The sequence below is a fragment of the Sinocyclocheilus anshuiensis genome, unplaced genomic scaffold (assembly GCF_001515605.1).
Source record: "Sinocyclocheilus anshuiensis isolate Anshui unplaced genomic scaffold, SAMN03320099.WGS_v1.1 scaffold50, whole genome shotgun sequence".
Classification (NCBI taxonomy): domain Eukaryota; kingdom Metazoa; phylum Chordata; class Actinopteri; order Cypriniformes; family Cyprinidae; genus Sinocyclocheilus; species Sinocyclocheilus anshuiensis.
Window position 1 is genome coordinate 1,614,637 of NW_015542382.1, and position 14,126 is coordinate 1,628,762.

Consider the following 14,126-nt stretch of genomic DNA (forward strand, 5'->3'; position numbering starts at 1 on the left):
GAAACACAGTTGAATAAAAATAAATAATGAAAAAAAACCTAAATATAGGCTTTGCTGTAGGATTGGAAATGTATTTTCTTGCCCCTGAAATATATTTTGGTATATGAAGGTTGAAAATAAATTCACTTCACTTCACTGAACTTCACTGTTTACAACATATATATATATATATATATAGCATATATTTAAAATATATTTTGGCCAGAAAATATTTGCTGTATGGGTAAAAGGAAACATGTTTGACTTGTTAGAGGACACACTACTGTACAACATCAACTCTAAGAGATTCTAAAGGTTTATTTACAGCAAGAGAAAACACTGCAATGCCATTTAAAGATTTAAAGGTTCAGGTGTCATGAGACTTGAGCGAGACAGAAACTTGTAAATTGCTTCTGCGCTTCCAAATGATGCAAATCAGACAGTTTAAAATCAACAGTATACCCAAAGAGAGCAGAAAGTTTGATTCGGTACTGCAATGCATTCAATTAATTCAATATACAGACGTCACGCATTACATTAACAGATTGTCTCAAAACTCTAGAGACTTTATGTATTCTTTCAGTCTGTCTAGACCATGAAAGAGAGCGAGAGAAAGTGTGATTGAGCGAGTCCATGTTCCCTCACCATAAACACCACAGAGCTGTGAAGTCTGTCACAACTAATTGTCAAGCTGCCAAACTCACTATACATCAGCACTGCATCTGAAAATCCAGCAAATCAATGTACTCAGCCAGATGATGCTGATTGAGGATGATGGGGATGTGAGTGCTGAAGTGGCTGCACTGTTCTCGAAAGATTGATATGTGACAATGCCAACTCAATATTTCGCTTCAAGGAGCTCTCAGAGCGTATTCTGCCCATTTTGACTGATTAAACTGTTCTGTCTTATGAAGTTAGAGCTGCAGTCGAGATAACCGCTGACTCCCCCACCTCCCTCTTTATAGTATTTGATATTTTTCTCTTTTAGCACTTTATATTGATACTCATGATGTGCTGTAATAATTCAAAAATGTTTTTTTTCTCTCGCACAGGTGCATTTTTATCAAACAGGACAGATGTTTGATATTTGTTAATAATAATGTTACAAAAAAATCTATTTCAAATAAATGCATTTATTTAAAATTTTCTGTCCATCATAGAATCCAGAAAGGGTTTCCACAAAAATATTAAGCAGATCATCAGTTTTCAACACTTATAATAATAAAAATTGTTTCTTGAGTACCAAATCAGCATGATTTCTGAAGGATCATGTGACACGGAAGACTGGAGTTATTCGTCTTCACCATCACAGGAGTTACATTTTTAAATATATTTTAAGATATATATTTTTTTTAATTTCAGTAATATTTTACAATATTTTATTTCCAATTAAATAAATGCATCCTTGGTGACTATAAGATTTTTAAAAAATCTTATCAACTCCAAACTGTATGTGAAGATAATTTAAAGATGTGACAATATTATCATGAAAACAAAGCACTGGGGGACCATTCAAATCTTGCGAGTTAGAGCAAAGTTACTGAACTGTTAATTAAAGTTTTTAAATTCCCCAGGGCATGCTGTGTGATCTCATCATTTCTCACTTTTGAAAAATCTAATGAAAATGACCAAATTGGCATCCAGCAGTGTTTTGATTAGGTAAAAAAAAAGTTTTCAACTATTTTGAGATAATTACTTATCCGTTGATTTGGATGATGTATGGAATTGTTGAAAAAAATGTGAAGTGCATTGAGCTCATCTACAATGTCTGCAGGACCTCTCAGTCTCAACCATAAAAATATGACTATTTCAAAAATAATTAGTAAATGCTAAATGCTAAATAAAAGAAAGTAATATAGTATAGTAAGCCACCCCCCCCCCCAATGTCAAAAGTGACATTGATCTTGAATGGCTTTTATTTGTTAATAATCATTGTGAAACACAGACTGTCATATATACTTCATCAGGTCTGTTGATGAGGGAGGCCAACCTGGAAGCTGTTTTCAGCACTCTCGCTTTAGCACTCTGCAAAGACAGTCATCATGGCGTTTCAAAAGTGTACAGAAGAAGCAGTGAAGCAGCCACAGGACGCATTCCCGCCATCTCTGTCAGCTTTTCCCTGTTAAGATGGGGTCACGTCAGCCAGCTTTGTCTCCTCAGGGTGTAAACTTGATCTGGATGTGTCTGCCACCGTGATCACATCTCCTGCAGTGAAGTCTCATGAGTTTAAGGGTGTAAGGTTTGCTCATTGTTGAACACTGTTGGTGTACGTCCCTAAAGCAGTAAGCCACGATATTATCCTTTGTAAACTATATCACACAATATTCTTCTGGCTGTGTAATGGAGTAGAGATGAAGATTAAATTCTTCTAAAATATTCACTTGTTTACCAGGTGTCCATTTGCATTGCAAGAGCATTTGATTATTGCACATAGTTTTGATTAGCTAAATCTAAATTTTAAAGGTTAATTGAGAATATTATTATTATTATGATTGCTTCAGAAGAATCACACTATAATTTCTCATTTGCATTTTTATAAATTGTAAAAGTCATGTAAAAGTTCATTTAAACTGCACATAAAAAAAATAGAGAGTCAAGTGTTGTGTAATTTAAAAAGCAAAATATTAATCAGGAAATATTGAATAATATTGGAAATGTTTAAAATAAAAGAAAATATTATATATATTAAAAATATTATATATTATCATTTACTTGATATAAAATGTAACTTTATCATTTATATCATTAATAATTGCAATTATAATTATTATAGTAATTAGTAATAATTACAGTTAAGGTATCCGTTATCATCTGGCTTGTTTATATTTATTTCAGATATTTTCTTTAAACAAAATAATATAATTAAAGAGTGGTGTATTTCATCATTCATTACAATGATATAACTGCACTAATGATGAAATATGAGTCTAAACAGCTGTGACCTTCAACACTGACCTTCAAACAGATCTGATACACTCCCTCCTCACACTTTCAAATGAGACACCTTCGCACCTGTTCATCCATCCGTTCATTGATTCTTTAGAGACCCTGGGCTTCCTCTGCAGCATTATCATGGATATGTGAGTTGTGTACATGGCACTTTTGATTAAACCACAACAAATACTGCAATGCATTTTATGACTAATACTAATACTAACAAACATAACTGCAACAGGATATGAAATGCCTTTTAAAACATTAAAATATGGCATCATGGGAGTGGTTTTTCTTTTGTCACTCACTCATTATGTAGACTGTAGATTAGCTGAGACAGATGATGTGTGGATCTAGTCCTCATAATTTATTTTTTACAATACTATTACAATTTATTTTTTCTTTTCTATTTCAATATAGATTTTAAAATGTAATTTATTCCTGTGATGCAAAGCTGAATTTTCAGCATCATTACTCCAGTCTTGAGTGTCACATGATCCTTCAGAAATCATTCTAATATACTGATATTAGAAATGATAAGAAAAAAGTCACCTACATCTTGGATGCCCTGGGAGTAAGCAGATAAACATAAAATATTAATTTTTGGGTGAACTATCCCTTTAATGGCAGTCAGCGGGTGTTGCAGTTCATCAGTCCAAAAGAACTGAAATAAAGCGCATGTATCCATAATAAAAAGTGCCTCACACGGCTCCGGGGGGTGAACAAAGGCCTCCTGTAGCGAATCGATGCATTTTTTTTAGAAAAATATCCATATTCAAAATGTAATAATCACTTTAATCTAGATTGCACCAACAGTTGTACACGGAAGCAGCTCCGGGAGGATGACGTAAGATGTCGGCATTGTGCATGCGCCAGTGAGTCTCGTGAAAACCAATGTTTGTTTATAGGAGCAAACGAAGCAAAGTTTCCTTACTTTAGCAAAGGAAAACCAGTCTCATCTTGGCTTATATCGAAATCCTCCGACATTCTTCTTTACAAATCCTAGTTTTGTACTTCTAATTCATGACCGTTGTTTTGTTTTGATCTCTCCCCTGCGCTTCCGCGTTCATCACTTCTGAGCGGCACATGCGCAACGCCGACGTCTTACGTCATCCACCCGGAGCTGCTTCCGTGTACAACAGTGAGCACAAGCTAGATAAAATTGATTTTTACATTTTAAATATGGTTATTTTTCTTACAAAAATGCATCGATTCGCTACAGGAGGACTTTGTTCACACATTTTATTGTATTATTTGTATTATCCTTTCGTCTTGCCATTTCAGACTATGTTTGCACCTTGCTTGGACTATTGCTCGTTGTCGGATTACCCCTCTTGTCAAGCCCTCTGGATATTGTTAGCCGCTGATCGACCACGCCCATTTTGGATTACTCTTCTGTCTTGCCCTCAATATACCTGTTTGCCATTGTCTGACCCATGCCTGTTATGACCACGTCTCTTAATAAAGCCTTGCATATGGATCCGCATGCCTCTCGTCTCGTCGCCGCCATCACACCCTGGTTTAATGTAATGCTTAATGCATTTTATGATGTTGATATGATAAAAATATGGAATATATTTTCTTTCTCTTTGATATTTAATATTAATCAGGTATATTTAATGGTAAGTTTAAAACAAGTTAGATAAAAAAAAGTAATCTAAAAATCATCAGAATACATTCCCTAAAATTAGTTTTACAAAATTTAAAAAAAAAAGTTTTTCATGATATAATTGTGATATAGGCTATAAATATATAATAAAAACATAAATAATGCCAGTTAACTGTTGTGGCATTCCCTTGTTTCAGGGCTGTCTGTGTGCGTATCAAAGCTATTCCAATAGACACAGCTCAAAAGCTCACTTCACAAAACTTTAACATCTAGCACAGTTTTATTACTGGTAGAATATAAAATATATTTATACAACCATTTCAGTCAAATATAATTTATGCAATATATCAAACCTCGGGGGCGGGAGGAAGGACAAAGTAGCCGGATTCCACGGGAAAACCGCGGACTTGGCAACCCTAGTATGTTTCGCCGTAGTTCTCAGGCGAAAGCGACTTGTATTCGCGTCAAATTCTATTAATTTCACCACAGAAGTTGCTGGAATTTTACCCCCGTAACATGTACGGACGAACATAAATGTATGCAGCTTTTTTAAATGACTTGTGACACACCACAGCCGCTACCCATGGGATTTCTGCTGGCTGTTTTTAAAATAATTAAAATGCTTCCCAGAAAAAGGAAAGTGCTCTCGAGGCCCGAGGTAAGTCACCCAAAGCACACCTACGCAGACTTCTCCTAACTGTTGCTGACATATAAGCAGGAACGCACACGAATTGTAGCCTGCGTCATGAGGTTGAAGAGGTTAAAGAGCAGGGTATTGATTCTGTCAGTGCACATTTAGTTGGCCTGAAATCAGGGCTGGGTGGCTTGTTTCTTTAAATGGTTTAAGCACGGGCAAATCTCTTTAGGAAGGACTAACAAGAACTCTCATTTGATACTTCCTCTCACAGACAACAATATTTGTTTAATATTGAAACGCATATTTTCTTTAATTCTCCTCAGCCTAATAGTGACATTTGCTGTCTCTGGCTAGGTACACAATATCATTTGAAACAGCTGTCATCACACCACACAATATTCACATTCCTGTAGAATCTAATTAAAATTGAGCTATCCAAATATGTAAATGTCAAAACCTTTAGGGGGTTTTTGATTTTTCCCACCACAGAGATATTTTATTAATGGATTTTTTGCTAATTATATTTGTAAATGACTTGCGGCATTTGTTTTAATTGTTTGATTAAGTTTTAATCAGTTTTCAGTGTTTACACTTAAGGCAAGGTACGAGGGTTTTCATAACGATTCAACTTAATGTGAACTACTTAAACTGTTCACAGATGTGCAGAGCATGGAAGGATCACATGTGCACAATATGAACCCAATTAATTGAGACAACCTGCAAATTGATTGGACAACCTGCTAAATTTATAGTGTTTTTGCAAACGATATACTTTTTTTTCTTGGTTGGCGTCTTATGCTGCTTCTGTCAGACACAGAAGTATGTATTATCTATCCTAGATCAACCCTGCTCCTGGGGATCTATTTTCCTGCCAATTGTATTTCCAACCTGCATCAGCACACCTGGGTTGTGTCTGAAATCGCATACTGTTCCTTTGCAACCTACTAAAAAGTATGTTCTATATAGTATGAATGTATATAGTGTGCATGTAATCTGGACGTATATTCGCCATGTTATTATTAGGGGACCTACCAGCGTCAGTTGCGTCGCTTCACTGCCGTTCACAGATCCTCTCCTGTGGCCCCTGCATCAGCACACCTGGGTTGTGTCTGAAATCGCAACATAAAAAGTATGTTCTATATATGTTCTATATAGTATGAATGTGTATAGTGTGCATGTAATCTGGACGTATATTCGCCATGTTATTATTAGGGGACCTACCAGCGTCAGTTGCGTCGCTTCACTGCCGTTCACAGATCCTCTCCTGTGGCCTCATGGGATAGTAAAGTGTCCATTGTATACACACTTCAGAATCTCACTGGAAGTAGTAGGTCATCTGGGTACTTTTTTCCTAGTCATTTACGAGTACTGTCAATTCAGACATATTTCTTTTGTCACATACCCTTTTTTATACTTGCAATAGTTCCACTGTAGCACAATCAAATATACTTAAGTTGGACCTCAGCACTACGTCCGCACAATTGAAGTGCATTAAGCACAAAATTAGTTGTTCCAATTTAGCAGACTTCAAGTATACCATTTTAGCATGACAAAAGTACAATTGCAGAGTATTTTTACATAAATATGTAAATGTACTTGTAGTATATAGCACAAAATAAATGTATTTCAAATCAATTTTAGTATATTTTTCACCATGGTAGTCTTAAAAGTTAGTCATCTAGCCTACTTTTTTTCAAGGCTGCTTATAACTTTTTAAAGTTAAGCCAGAGACACACTGCACAATTTTCGGCTGTCCCAGACATCATGAAACAATCGTGGTGTTTTCTGTGGTCGTTGCTCCTAATCGGTGGTCCTGTGTCGTACAGTGAAAGAGTTGGCCGTTGTCACAGTCTTGCAACCAAAAATAGTCTACGATAATTTTCTGACAGTGCCAGAAATTCAGCATGATCATCATACAGTGTGTTTGCTGCTACAACCCACGTTTACTGACCAGCCAATAAAAATGAGACATGAAATCAACGCAACATGGTGCTATAACAAACTACTTACCTCAAGCTCTTATCCCTTCCTCTTTCGCCGCTTCCACTTTTTCACCACACATAAAAACTACAACTGCCAAAGTGTGATTCATCATGCTTTTTTTGTTTACCACTAGCGCATGCTGATGACATTTTATTCTTCTATAGAAACATGCATCGTAACATACGAGTCAGTATGTGTCATTGTACAGTCTACATGCATGTCCCACCCAAGTTTATTAGATCCATGTTGCACAGTGTGATCTGCAGTGATCTTAAAGGACTGCTAAAATCGTGCAATGTGTAGAAGGCTTTAGTTGCATAAAAAGTTAGATTGGTCATTTGTATCTGAAAAATAAGAATTGGCTAATTGCTAGTTGACTAAACTAGTTCTTAAGACAAAGTCTTAACAAAGGCTGCATCCGAAAGCCTAGGCAGCTGACTTGCTGCCTTGCTGCCTTACGAGGCAATGACTTTGCAGGCAGCGTTTTTGCACGAAGGCACCTCATGAAACTGATTTCGGACAGGCTTCTGAGGCAGCGTAACGGTTTAATGATCTACAACAAAATAGAATGAGTTTTGATGATAACTAAATGAATATTTAATCATTATAATACTGATTTCTCGCTAGAAATAACATCAAAAGTGCAAAAAGTTAGTCAGAAACATACATTTAAACACAAATTGACCACCTCCGAAGGCAGCATTTTAGAGCTTTCGGATGCACCCATCATGTGCGTCTGGACCCTTGGCCTGGTCACTGTGCCTGTGTTGTAGGCTATGCCTTTTTCATGTCTGAAAATTATAATCAAGCTTATTTTAATAATACATGTTTTGTATGTGTTTGCACTTAAACATATTTTGGGGACAGATTTGTAGCCTAAATCTGTCAAAACCTTTTGATAAACCTTTTATTATCAGTTTCTTCAGATAGGCGGCTCCTTGAAATCTTGCCAGTAAATGGCCACTGTTGTGATTGGCTAATACCATTCCAAAGGTAAAAGTGTCAATGCCTTCTCAGCATTGCATGTGAAATGCATTGTGAAGCATTGTGATTGTGATGCAGTTGCTGTCAAATCCAATACAGCTGGCTTAACACCGTACTTTGTTTACAAAAGAATCTGTGACCTGGGACATCATTAAAATGAACCATCCACTTGTTTTTGCCACTATGAATCTTCTAAAGGCTGTACAAAATCTAATGTGCGTTTAAACCAGCTGGTCAAAGCAAACATCCCACTTCTGACAAACCTATGCTTTTTGGGGCAGTTGTGGTACTTGGATGGGTAAAACGCAGAGCACAAATTCGAAGTATGGGACACCATAGATACATTTACTCTTCCATTTGTCCTGTTGTTGGGAGTAGCATGTGAAGTACGCCAAAAAATTTAACAAACATCTGTATATGGTAGACGGTGATAATAATTGGTTCTATTTGCTTTAAAAAAATCTTGACCTCTTGAAAAATAACTTTAATGACATTTTTAGTCCCTGTTTTGTTCACTGTTAGCAGAAAGTGCAACCAGCAGGATCTGCACATTTTCTTTATTAATCCTGTTCTGTTTTTAGTTCATTCACTGATTATGTCGCAACAAGTGGGATCCCTCTTCAGGGGGGTGAAAGAATGTGCTGAACTAAAGTAAGAAATAATGGACATGAGTCAGCACAGACAGGGGTCACAGGAAACAAAAAAGTACTTGCATCCTGTTCCTGTGGGTGACTGCAGTTGCCCATTAGTCCTGACCTTTATTCTAAAGCATCTCGTAGAGGGGACGACTTTAAAAGAACCTGCCACACAACCTTTCAAGCTGTCATACAGCAGAAGCGTAGGCAAGATGAAGAGGACGGTAGTTCAGAAGGCTGGACTTGGTGAATTTGCCCTTGACCTTTCAGACTATCCAGTTCTAGTCAGTTTGATAGAGAACTTTAAAGAGATAGGGAAAGAGGACATAACAAAACAGTTTTTTTGCATAATGGAATTTACAGTGACCTTTTCATCTCTTCATTTGTAATGAAGGAATATGACTAACAAAACACTCAGTACCATTATTTATTATTGCACAGTCCAATTTAAATAACTAGCGAACAGATTACAACAACAATATATTTTGTATTTCATTTGATAATCGCATTAAATGATAATATACACTGAACAAAATTATAAACGCAACACTTTTGTTTTTGCCCCCATTTTTCATGAGCTGAACTCAAAGATCTAAGACTTGTTCTGTGTACACAAAAGGCCTATTTCTCTCAAGTATTGTTCACAAATCTGTCTAAATCTGTGTTAGTGAGCACTTCTCCTTTGCCGAGATAATCCATCCACCTCACAGGTGTGGCATATCAAGATGCTGATTAGACAAAAATGTTGCGTTTATAATTTTGTTCAGTGTATAATAATAACAATAATAGTAATAATATTAATAATCTAGGGGCAGTTGTGGCCTAATGGTTAGAGAGTCGGACTTGTAACCCAAAGGTTGCAGGCTCGAGTCTCGGTACTGGCAATTAATTGCAGAGCTCAACTTCCGAGTATGGCCACACGTCACGGCCTTTTCCTCCTTTCCTTTAATAATTATAATTATTAGGCTAAATGTTATTATAAAAATAGAGAGCTTTGTTATATTATTATTATTAATAGCATTACTACATTACTATTAATGTTAGCAATATAATAATAGTAATAATAAATGAATACAACCTTAGTAATCTTTTATATGGGCCATACAGAATTGGTCCCAAGTCAGAGTTGGAAACGTGTCTCTTTTTTTTTTAAAATGTGTATGTATGCAAATTGTATAATATCCAAGGTACACATTTCTAGTAATTGTGCAGTTAATTCTCATATTGCATTTTCACAAAGTTTTGGAATATTTGTCCTCTTCCCAAATTTGCCACTACCGAAACACAGTAATAATAATTTAATTAGAAGGGTTATATTGACCCTTGTTAATTTTTTTCAGAGGTAAATCTATAAAAATGACATTTTTAACCATATTTCAAGTGTAATTTATGAGATTTGTTGTATTTTGAATCCAAATTGTCTTTGTAAAAGGCAAAAAGTTGATCATACTGATTTCAAAGTTAAGGATTCATTAGTTTGAATATACATTGAACCAAAAACATGACATCTTAGTTGATAATTCAGTATACTTTATTCTTGACAAAACATCCCATGTTTCGGTAGTGACAGTAATGCTTTTGTAGCAACCACATCACATTACAGAATGTTAACTTGCATACTAAAACACTCTAAAACATACTAAAAAAAAAAACTGTACTAAAATTGTTTATTTCACCCAAATATGAGAATTATGTGTTCCCTTTTGTCACTACCGAAACAATGATGACATGTTTTGGTCGTGAATATTTCGGTAGTTATTTCTTTTTCGGTAATAATTTTATGGGATGGGGCCTATCAACTCAGCATATAGCTATGAGAGAGGGGGACACAGTGATATTTCCTGATTATAAATTTAGGGGTGTAGTTAAAATCTCAACCTCAGCCAATGGATTAATACACACTGTTTCGGTAGTGACATGAAAAATGCGGGACACATTTCAGAATTCAGTTTCAGAATTTTTTTTTTACTTTACTTTTTAAAAGAGTTAAAAAGATACTTTTAAAAACAACAATGGAAAAAAAATATTTCAATATCATTTTTCACAAGTGAATATAAATATATATATGAATATAGGGGTTAGGGTTCAAGATATCCACCTCCCAACTGAAAGTACCCTATATATATAATATGATGATTTTATATATATATTAAGTTTACTAATATTTTAAATATTATTGTGGGTTTCAATAGATAATACAATAATCTTAGTAAACATCTAAGATTTTAATACTAAAATGCTTTTTAAATGTGTTTTCTTGGGACAGCAGTTTGCACCAATTCTGTAGAATGGTCCATATATGTCAGCACATTTTCATATATTTACCCAGCTAAAATGTTTATTCTTTTTATTTATTTATTTGGCAAATTTATGAATGCTGGCTTTCAGATTAATTTTTAGTGAAGGTAATAGGCCTTTTTGTCTGTTGAACTAAAAAGTAATGAAAATAAAACCCCAAACAGATTAATGTGCTAAAATCATATCAAAATCTAATCCTGAAAACATTTTATATTGTTAAAACTTTGGAAATTAAAATGTCATATTTTTCTCTAATAAGAACTCTGACATTACACTTTCAGATCATGTGAAATGTAACTGTCTCCAATTATTTTATTCTCTCTACTTTTGGTCAGAGATGTCGTTTCAAATAAAAACAAGAACCTTCACTTTCACTGGGCCTTAGAGAGCTGTCAAAATATGCCTCATTTCATAAATTCTACATTTGATTTTTTTGAAGATTCATAAGTTCAGTCAAGTTTCAGAACTCCATCTGAGTGCTGCTCAAATGGCTGACTGTAGTATATCGCTCTTTCTGCAACAAATCAATTGAAACACACTGCACCCTTGTGGCCAAAACAAATGAATGCTTTGGTTTAGTCAGTAGACGTTAGTCAGGGTACTAGAGCCATATTTAATTTTTGACAAAATTGAGGGACAGAAGTACAACAGTTGTACTGTTGTTTAACAACATACTGATTGTTCAGCTGACAAAACATCTTTCCAAAAAAGTAGTAGACAAAATGGTTTTAAACATAAAAGAAAATTGCATGAACTAGTAGGACCTTATGCAGTGCATGACATTGTTCTCATTTCTGTCAAAAAATCAGTATGACGCTACCCATAAGGTCTATTCCAACCAGTTTAGATCATTCAATGTCATTACCTGAGTTCATTTAATTTGTAATTTTACTGTAATTTTATTACTAAATTTCCATGAGTGAAACATTAATCAGTTTGTTTTTGATTCAAATCATTCATCAGCAATACAGTTTTATAACAAGTTTGATATAAAATCTAAAAATGTGCACCTGACAATTCACTGTTTTAGTGAAGTAAATTAGAAAATGTTTAAGCGCCAAAACGTCTGTACAATCCACTTTTTATTTCACATTATATACATGTAGGCTAATTTCTTTTAAAGAACAACTGTTTCTGTCACTCGTCCAGAAGTGTCTCAGGTTTGTCATATCCAAATAATCTGAAGTCTGCTTCATAAAGATTGTACAGTTCTCTCCTGTCAGCTACTGAAATGTTTGTAAACCAGTCTCGTTCCCAGTTTGCAGCTGTCCTGTTGCGGTACCCTGGGGGAAAGCGAACCTGATTTTCCATCCCAAGAATCTTCAACAAATGTTCTGTATCCTCATCAAGTGTTTCCAGTTTCCCAACAAAGTCATACTCAATTTGGCACGGATGGCAGAGTCTGTACATCTGCTGCCAATGCTCATTGAATGGCTTCTCCTCCTCAGTCTGTGGATCTAACAGGTACTTAATAAAGTGAGTAAAGGACAATCTGATACCTGCAGCGAAGGCTTCTTGAGCGGAGTCAGGGGGCTTTGAAATATTAGCATAACGGTGAAGCATTACAGAGCCAAACTGTCTGTAAAAATCCTCATTAGGCAGAGCAAACTTGTTCCGGAAAGCAGAAATAAGTCGTACAAAAGGATCCCGTACAAAAAGGAACTTAGTGTAATTCTTCAGTTTGTGATGCATCAAAGGACGAGAGAAACGACCAAACAGCTTCCAAAACTTGTTAAATGTCAGATGCAGAGTAGCATTGTGGGATAACGCTGATGGTATGTCAAGAGGATCCAGATACGGAGCTCCATCAGGTGCCTTCAGGCTTTGGCTGAGCACAATCATGACTCGTTTCCAGTTGGTACAGGCTACCTTCGGTACAAAGCAGTAAATAACACCATGATGATCATCCACAATGAGATGGTCCAGGGCTTTGCTTGGAATCTGGTCAAATGTCTTAAATTTTCCAGGGAAGTTGAAGCTGCTATTGGCTGAGCATAGTTCTCTTATTAAATGTCTACGATGTGCTTGACGCAGTTCGAGGTGTGTTGGAGAAGACTGCGTAAAAGTCTGTGTTAGGTCATGTTTTAGGTGAGTTGTGATGATTGTCAGGTTTGGTTTGACTGACCTGCTTGACTCTTTCCAGAGAAATGAATCCTCACTTATCCAGTGTCCAGAGGACATCATGTTTGTGGGAAATGCAGGAGATGATGGAGCCACGTGCAGATAAAAAGTCCCATCTCTCACATCATCCCAGTGAACTATTATGAAGAACATGATAAATAATGTTCCCAACAGAAGGAAAAACTGCAGCTGCTTTAGCATTTTCACTGGAAACTATTGAATGATGTGGAAACTACCCAGCTGGAATATGTAGCATTATCATCTCTGCAATGAGTCAAGTTGAGAATTCTGGAGAAAAACACAGAAATAAGGACATGTACATTGCGGTTTAATTTCAAAATCTGTTCCCATAAAATATGATCCATCACTCACCTAAATCTTGTCTTCTTGTGCTCTACATTTCAGAATGTTCCACGTGCAAACTGTTAAGAGGGCAGGAATGCTTGAAGCTACATACAGTGGGTACGGAAAGTATTCAGACCCCCTTAAATTTTTCACTCTTTGTTATATTGCAGCCATTTGCTAAAATCATTTAAGTTAATTTTTTTTCCTCATTAATGTACACACAGCACCCCATATTGACAGAAAATCACAGAATTGTTGACATTTTTGCAGATTTATTAAAAAAGAAAAACTGAAATATCACATGGTCCTAAGTATTCAGACCCTTTGCTGTGACACTCATATATTTAACTGAGGTGCTGTCCATTTCTTCTGATCATCCTTGAGATGGTTCTACACCTTCATTTGAGTCCAGCTGTGTTTGATTATACTGATTGGACTTGATTAGGAAAGCCACACACCTGTCTATATAAGACCTTACAGCTCACAGTGCATGTCAGAGCAAATGAGAATCATGAGGTCAAAGGAACTGCCTGAAGAGCTCAGAGACAGAATTGTGGCAAGGCACAGATCTGGCCAAGGTTACAAAAAAATTTCTGCTGCA

General features: G+C 35.8%; 1 protein-coding gene across 1 annotated transcript; it reads right to left on the reverse strand.

Annotated features, from left to right (window-relative positions):
- Nucleotides 1–12,196: 12,196 nt before the first annotated feature.
- Nucleotides 12,197–13,565, reverse strand: LOC107692714 (carbohydrate sulfotransferase 12). Its single transcript, XM_016491877.1, has one exon. It carries the CDS (start codon nucleotides 13,379–13,381, stop codon nucleotides 12,197–12,199), a length of 1,185 nt encoding a protein of 394 aa, XP_016347363.1. The 5' UTR covers nucleotides 13,382–13,565.
- Between the last annotated feature and the right edge of the window lie 561 nt (nucleotides 13,566–14,126).